Raw genomic sequence first — 8,756 nt, 5'->3', positions numbered from 1 at the left:
GTAGATCAGCCGCCCAAAAGGTCTCTATTTCTGTGAAGGGCCAGCCATCATAGTTAGTCATGAAGACTGTGTGCACCTTGGAGCACCTCACCACATGACAATGTTTTAGATGTTTCCAATCAAGATTTGTCCCAAATCCAGAGATCATGTGTTCAGGGATGACAGTGGCGATGAAAAAATTGTCATGAACATGCAGCGACTCGGATTCATTCATTGCAAACATGATAGCCTTGATTGCTTGTACACTCTCCACGCTAGCGTTGCTAACTCCCGTACCAATCTCCACATGGCAGCCCGATGGCTGAAACTGCATTCCATCGTTGTAGTCGTGATCAATAATTATGTTGCCAACAGAGACATCAATGTAGGTGCTGCAAGTATTGGGGTTTAATGACTTTGGTTGACATGTGAATTATTCATGCCCACTATTTGCACCAATGACATGCTTGCCATGATTCTTCCTAGTATGTTGCATCTTAGCACTACTAGCTTGCTTGACTTGATTGCTATGATTGCTTGCTTGGTTGCATCACCCATGTTCCACTCTTACTCGCTTTCTTGGGTTGATGACATAGTTTATTTATTGGCTTGAACCGTCATGGCAGCGGAAAGCAGCAAAGTGTCCACCGCCACTGTCATAGGTCTTGACACCATACGCCTCAAACCTACACAACATATCACCATCTATTATCACACCTGCATGAAGCAAGATGCAAACACAATGAAGAGTGCATGTACCTGGATAGTACGGTCAGTTCACCGAAGCACTGAAACTCTGGGCAGAGGCTTCTTGTAATGCGACGAATGGCGTCGCTCGAAGAGGCAAGGGTCGTGCCCAGCCTCCAGCCCGTCCCACTCCAGCTTCTCCCACCAGTCCTGCTCGCAGTCCACGACGGGGCGACGGCTACCTTGGTTGACGGCGGGGAGGCGCCTGAGGCCCCAGCAGCCCCTCAGCCATACCCTCTCAAGCTTGGGCGCATGCATCTTCACCTCACATATATGCTGCAGCTTATAGAGCTCATACAGATGGATGTGCTTCAGCCTTGGGAACTCAAGTACATTTTCTTTGAGCACAGGATGAACAGGGAACACCGTCTTTAGATCACCACAGTTGACAATGTGGAGACTTTCTAAATTGTGCAAGTATGATCCTTGAATACCCCACAATAACGGAAGCACAAATTCGAGCCTTGGGCAAGAGTATAGGTGTATGCTCCGCAGTTTGGCAAAGCAAACAGTGTTTGTGCCACTCCAGGTCGTTCCTTTGCTCCAAACGCAGTGTGCCATCGGTAGATCAGCGGCCCAGAAGGTCTCTATTTCTGTAAAAGGGAAGACACCATAGTTAGTCGTGAAGGTTGTGCGCATCTTGGGGCATCTCACCACATGACAGTGTTTTAGATGTCTCCAGTCAAGATTCCTCCCAAAACTAGACACCATGTGTTCAGTGATGGCAGTGGTGGTGATGGAAGAATTGTCATGAACATGTAACGACTCGGATTGGTTCATTGCAAAGATGATAGCCTTGATTGCTTCTACACTCTCCACGCTAGCGTTGCTAACTCCCATACCAATCTCCACATGACAACCCGATGGCTGAAACTGCATTCCATTGTTGTAGTCGTGATCAATAATTATGTTGCCAATAGGGACATCAATGTAGGTGCTGCAAGTATTGGGGTTTAATGACTTTGGTTGAGGTGGACCCATTATTTTCCCACTATTACCAGGGCCCATCTTCTCCTTCATATAGCTTTCTCCCTTAACATTGGTGGTACAAGGGACACAAAGATTTAGATGGAACCTATTGCTCTTCCAACAGAATCGGGCATTGCTTCGTAATACCAAGGACTGAATAAACCTTATGTCCATTATAGTAACATACACTTCATATAGTTTTGTTTGAACAGGATAGACCGAGGAACCAATCTGCAGCACTGTCAGTGTTGGCAGACCCTCTTTTGGCCATAAAATGGCATGAAGTTGCATACATCCCAATAGAATAATGTGTTGGAGACGTGGGACCTGCACCACCTGAGTTGTGAGATCAAGTGTCTTGACTCTTGTGCCAGATAGGTCCAGCTCCGCAAGGTTTGGAAGTGATCCACACAATGTGAAGTCAGACAATCTTGCACAACCAGCCATGGAGATGTGGCTTATTTTGGCTTCCTTGTAATCATCCTTTCTTGGTCCTGCATCAAAGCTGAATGATACAAGTGATGGAGGGAGTCCTTCAACATGCTCCAAACCAACACAACCATCTAGAACCAGGGTCTTGAGGCTAGTTGCACCTGACATACTGGGCAAAACTTGTATTGTACTATTCCCAGAAAGGTCGAGGAACTCCAACTTCATCATGTCTGTGAATTCATCCATTTTGCACGTCTGCCAAGGGGAAGTAGGATCAATCACTCGAAGCTTGTGAAGGCTCTGCAGTTGTCGCCATGCAAAATTGTGGCACCAAATCCTTCCTTTCTTTATATGTACCTCCCTAATGTTCGCGGCCATCTTTTCTATTATATCTGGTGATGCAGGCATATCCCAGTCCGTATTGCATATGTCTATCACCCATAGGCTCTTAAAAAAATCCGTTGTTTGTCCATCTTGCTTCTTTTCTTCTTCTGGTTGTAGATCCTGGCAACTATCTAATCCAAGGAATCTTAACTTGTGGCAACAATGAAAAGGAGGAGAGGAAAATTTGAAGGTGCAGCGGCATAACTTGAGCACACAAAGTTTGTCCGATTGATGAAACATGTCATAAGGTAAGTGTCTTAATGAATGATCAGACTGGCTTGCGACTGCAGTAAGGAAAAAGGACGTTGACTCTGGATGCACAACAAAGTCGTCCCTGGCCAATATCCACTGTTTCCGAGGAGTCACTAGTTCCTGACCAAATGAGGGTAGTGCATTAGATGAATAATCCTCTATACATATTTGATTATGTAGAGCAGCAGCAACCTCCCATGCTTCATCACCCTGACCTCCCTGTATTATCCCATCACAAACCCAATAGCTCGAAGCATGGGTAGCCCAGTCGTAGTCCATGATATTGCCTCCTTGAGAATTTAGTGACAACATATACAAGCAACACTCTTCGGCTACTTCATCAAGCTTATATGTGTAACCTGCAATTTCTCTAGCCTCTTTTTGCAACAAATAATTCCACCCTAAAGGGCTCCTCTCACGATAAAGAAAAAGATGTGACTCATCCACCTTCTCATTAATTCCTGGGTTTAGCCGAAGCCCTCCTCGAAATGTCCACAATACTCGAGTACCCCACACTGACAGAGGAATGCCAAAATCATTCAGGTCATTTGTGTTGCCGCTCCCATTATGGAAGACCAGTAATTTTTTCTGTTGTTGTACAACCTGATAGATCTCTGCCCCAACATCTTGTATCTCAGCTCTTGAACTTTCATCTGCCCCTTTAAAATCATCTTCTTCATCTTGCCTATCAAACATATCCATTACCCGCTGAGGAAGCTTGAGTTCTTGTGCGATTGTCCTCTGGAGTGCTCGTCGGCTTTTCCACCTCGAGCAATCGACGTGGACGATCTTGTCGAATTTGTTCAGCAGAGATGGCGGAGGGTCTTTGGCTATGGCTCTAAGCACCGCGGAAGCACCCAGCCCTTGCCATCCATTAAAATAGATGGCCTTGTGTGCAGTACTGCTTGTATCCTCTAGATAAGGGATTATTCTCTGCACCGCTTCTTCGATGGTGTCCGGATAAATATACTGCATTAGTTGATGGCAATTAGTCGAGGTCGCTGTCATTAGCAGTTTTCTTTTTTTCTTTTTGGTGCGATTAGCAGTTTTCATCTAGCAACATGTATACATAAGGTGCACCTAACTTTCTTTTATTATTGTCATAACCAATCTGTTATGGTGTGTTTTGGTTGGGGGCCAAATCACGACCACGACTTGTGTAGGTTTCTATTTCTTCTGTTTCTGAGACGGAGCTAGAGAAGAGAAATTAATTAATTAATTAATTAAGCTGACGGCGGATGGAGGAGGGTCCGTCCCCTTCTAACTAGGCTCCTAGGAGGTAATATTATTCACCCTGAAGTTTTGTTTTTTTGCTCATCATTCAGTCTGAAGATTTACAGGATTAAATAATTTCAGCAACAGTTGCATCCTCTATTTGTGTGTGTGTGTGTGTGTGTGTGTGTGTTAATATTAAGCTACCGTTGCTTGATCCTTGGAGCTAATGAACTTGTAACTAAATCTTGAATGTATCACAATTTTATTCAAGAGCCAACTAATTAAGACAACCATCTCTGCATATATAACGTAGAAGAAAGTAATAATACTAGCAAGAATTGCATGCATTTGTAGTTCTGTACGCAGACAAATTAATACCTGTCGAGGCATGATGACTAGTAGTGTTTGAATGAATGAAAGCCTTGCAGAGACAAGAAGATCCACAAATCTAACCCATCGATGGATCCACACCTCCCCTCCAGATGAATCAATTTGCAGCTCCCACCTGACCTGCTAGTTACCAGAAGAGAGTAATTTTTAGTCGATGCATGATTCCCTAAAATATAAAAATGATGAGGTTTTGGAAAGAAAAGAAACTGCAAGCAACAATCTTAATAGTTTTGATGATAGTACCTTAATCAGTTGGCTGGTTGGCACAATCCTGTGTGCTCATATATCTATTGCTTATGCATGTCAGATGAAGCTATGATGGATGAATTAGTGGATGGGGATACTGAAGATTTGATCGAGCAGGTCTTGCCTGTGTTGGTTCTTTCTTTGGCTTTAGTTTTGGACAAAGCTATGATGGTGCTTTGCTTGAGGCTTCGAGCTACTTAAAAGAATAAAGATTGAGTTGTCTGCTTCTTCCTCCTTTCCTTTTTTTTCTTTTTCTTTGAATAAAGAAAAGCAGGGTGGGGCCTAGACCATGGACTGGATTCCAAGCAGTATCGAAAGGTGTGCCGGAGGGGCTTACAGATTTCCTTTTCTCTTTTTCATGAAAAACATATATAAAAATAATACTTACTGCCACAAATACAAAGGTGTGACTGGAATTCACTTGAAATACCATCAATTGGTTGGAAACAGCGAAACTGCACGGCAGACTACCCTACTCAATTGGAGTGCCACAAAAAAAACCAGGATATATAAAATGTTGATATAATGCACCAGTACTATGAATATTCCCTGTCAGTCGATTGATTGATGAAACAGAACTAATTTACTTAGGCCAATGATAACATCAATCAATAGGTTAAAACTGAAATCTGTACAGTATGGTTCCCATTTGTCTGTCAGTTATTTTGTGACAGAGGAGTAAATAAGTTGCTTAACTCAGGTTGATAATATTTGACATCTATTTATAGCTCACAAGAAAAGAAAAAGTTGCCACGTGGAAGAACTCATGGACTAAAACAAAGATGTTTTAACACGTTGAGATGGCAATGGGACAAGTTGACGCATTTTCGCTCCACCTATATACTAGTACGTACGTATATACTAGTAGGTCACCAAACTGAAGATTGAAGTAGTTAATTTCATTTAAAAAACACATTTGTAAATAAAATAGATTAGAAAGAAAAGAATAGCAACTGTCGGTCCATTTGCAGGGTTTCTGTTTCTGGCCAAACAAACAAGTTTACAAGGCTGTTTATATTCTTCAAGTCATGATGACTGAATGAATAGACTAGTACGTAAGTGTGCGATGGCGGAAACGTCTTGCCTCGTTGGAGGCGACGGGTTCGTGTTAAATAAGCAGGGACGCACCTCCCTGATACCGCGCATACATTGAGTTGTTACAAAGATTGAGACTTGGAAGACAAGAGATAGAATTGGTTACAACTAGGTAGAGATAAGAGAGAATCCCACTACCCAACTACCAATCTAATCTATATCAAAACAACTCAACAGAAGAGGTGCGGTGCGGTGCACATTGGCACATTACATGACATGTTTAACACCCTCCCTTAATCACAACTTCATCAAATTGAGATTATATTTGAAAGCTTCAAAGCTCCTTGTTGGCAATGGCTTTGTGAATCCATCTGCAATCTGATCTCTGGAGTGTATAAACCAAATATCAAGCTGTTTTTGAGCAACCCTTTCTCGGACAAAATGAAAATCTATCTCAATATGTTTTGTTCTTGCATGAAACACAGGATTGGCAGACAGATAGGTAGCACCAAGATTGTCACACCATAAACAGGGAGCTTGCTTACTTTTCGCACCAAGTTCCTTAAGCATGGACTGCACCCAAATAATTTCAGTTGTGGCATTTGCTAGCGCCTTGTATTCTGCCTCTGTACTTGACCTAGAAACTGTTGTGGCACTGACAAGGGTAGAAGATGATCTGCTGAAACTGAGACCAACACTCAAAGTATTCTTGACATATCTTACTATACGTTTTGCAGCAGTCAAATGAACAGTAGTGGGTGCATGAAGGAACTGACAGACTTTATTGACAGCAAAAGAAATATCAGGTCTGGTTAGAGTGAGATATTGAAGTGCTCCTACCAAGCTTCTGTATTTTATGCTGTCTTCTTGACTCAAGGGTGTACCTTCTGTAAGAGATAGTTTTTTTGAGCTGGATAATGGAGTGGGTGTAGGTTTACAACCTTGCATACCAGCCTTCTTTACTAGGTCAGTGGCATACTTTTCCTAAGAGAGATGAAGTCCATCCTTGTGTTTCTTCACCTCAATTCCAAGGAAATAATGCAAGTCTCCAAGATCCCTTAGAGCAAAGTCTGCCCCCAAGTCTTTCAACAGTCCTGTGATTACTTCATCAGATGAACTTGTCACAATAATATCATCAACATATACGAGGACAAATATGCATGTGTTGGATTTGTTGTAAATAAACAGTGAGGTGTCAGACTTTGAAGGAACAAAGCCAAGAGTTTGCATTTTGTGACAAAGACGAGAATACCAAGCCCGTGGAGCTTGCTTTAGACCATATAGTGCCTTATCAAGTTTGCACACATGAGAGGGGTTCCTTTTACTTTCTAACCCAGGAGGTTGCTTCATGTACACTTCCTCTTCCAGAACACCATGGAGGAACGTGTTCTGTACGTCAAGTTGTCTGAGACTCCAGCCCCTGGAAACAGCAATAGACAGGACAAGACGAATAGTTGCAGCTTTTACAACTGGACTAAACGTATCTTCGTAGTCTATACCATACCGTTGCTTGAAGCCTTTTGCAACTAATCTAGCTTTGTACCGATCAATAGTTCCATCAGACTTTATTTTGATTCGAAATACCCACTTGCAATCAATCAAGTTTTTACCTTGCTGTGGAGGAACCAAATGCCATGTATTATTTTTCTTTAGTGCAATAAATTCTTCATTCATTGCCTTCTGCCACCGTTCATCACCAAGAGCTTGTTCAAGTGTGTTTGGTTCACCTGGTTCGCCTGTGGAACAGATCATGCCATATTTAGTTATATGCTTGTAATCAACAGATTGTATTACCCCTTTTTGAAGCCGTGTGTGACGTGGTGATGAGGTGGTTTGTAGATTAGCCGCAGAAGATCCTGTGGGCTGAACAGGAGTTGCCGTTGCCGATCCCGAGAGAGATTCACTGACCGCTGCAGCCGAATCTGTAGGGCTTGGATCTTCTGTGGCAGAAAACGACGTTGAATTCTCAGCAGGAGCCGCAGAAGATCCCGGTGAAGGAGGCAGCTCATCATTGCTGCATGATGGCGTATCGGCCTCAGAGCGCGCGCGTGTCGGCCGGTCTCATCCGCTGGATTCAGCACCGGCGTGGGGCGCCATGGCCGCATCTGCTCCTGGCCCCACCCCGGTCGGGCAAACCAGGGCGCGGCGCGCGTAGCACCGCGGGTGGGCGCCGAATCGCGCGTCGCCCAGACCCGTCACAGGGGGTCGCGTGTCAGGCGTGGATTGGAGCGGCGTTGGAGGCGCGCCTCGACCGATTGGAGGCGACCGCGTGGCGCGCCCAGAGGCGGTCGGCACGGAACGGAGTCCTGGCGCGACTGGCGCGTCTACGCCCGCGGATCCCGAGGAGGATCCGATCTGCTGCACCTGCCGAACGGATCCCGAGACGGATCTGCCTCCCGTCTCGCGACACATGAGATGTCGTTCGGATGAGGCGATTTCTTCGCCGTTTTCTTCACTGTTTTCTTCATTGTTCTCCCTGGTTTCTCCTGTTTCATCACAAGACTCAAGTGTGCCATTAGTAAGAGGATGTGTCAGTAGTTGATCATCATAAGTTAGTCCCCCTTGATCAATGCCGGAGAGGTTAGGAGGGGGGAGTAGAATTTCCTCACGAAGAAGGGCGCCGGCATTTGGATGGAGGTCAGCGAAAGGAAACTTCGTTTCATCAAAAACGACATCCCTGGAGATATAGACGCGACCGGTGGAGACATCTAGGCATTTGACACCTTTGTGTTGAGCGCTATATCCTAAGAAAACGCATTGCTTTGAGCGAAACATAAACTTGCATTTGTTGTATGGGCGAAGATTGGGCCAACAGGCACATCCAAAACACGAAGAGATTTGTAGTCAGGTTTTGTGTGAAGAAGACGTTCTAGTGGAGTTTCATTGTTGATAACACGACTAGGAAGCATGTTGATGATATGAACGACAGTGAGAAAAGCCTCATCCCAAAACTTGAGGGGCATGGATGCACCAGCGAGGAGGGCTAAGCCAACCTCACCTATATGTCTGTGCTTGCGTTCAGCTGAGCCATTATGTTGATGGGCATGCGGGCATGACACGTGATGTGATATGCCAAGGGTTTGGAAGAAGGAGTTTAGTTTTTCGTA

At 44.4% G+C, this 8,756-nt stretch overlaps 1 protein-coding gene across 1 annotated transcript; it reads right to left on the bottom strand.

Moving 5' to 3' along the window:
* Positions 1-756: 756 nt before the first annotated feature.
* On the bottom strand, positions 757-3,697 carry LOC123039792 (uncharacterized). The gene has a single exon (XM_044462799.1). It carries the CDS (start codon positions 3,463-3,465, stop codon positions 757-759), a length of 2,709 nt encoding a protein of 902 aa, XP_044318734.1. The 5' UTR covers positions 3,466-3,697.
* Positions 3,698-8,756: the final 5,059 nt, after the last annotated feature.

Source organism: Triticum aestivum, chromosome 2B, assembly GCF_018294505.1.
Source record: "Triticum aestivum cultivar Chinese Spring chromosome 2B, IWGSC CS RefSeq v2.1, whole genome shotgun sequence".
NCBI classification, from domain to species: domain Eukaryota; kingdom Viridiplantae; phylum Streptophyta; class Magnoliopsida; order Poales; family Poaceae; genus Triticum; species Triticum aestivum.
Note: the sequence above shows the minus strand (reverse complement) of the source record. Positions and strands in the feature narration are given on the sequence as shown.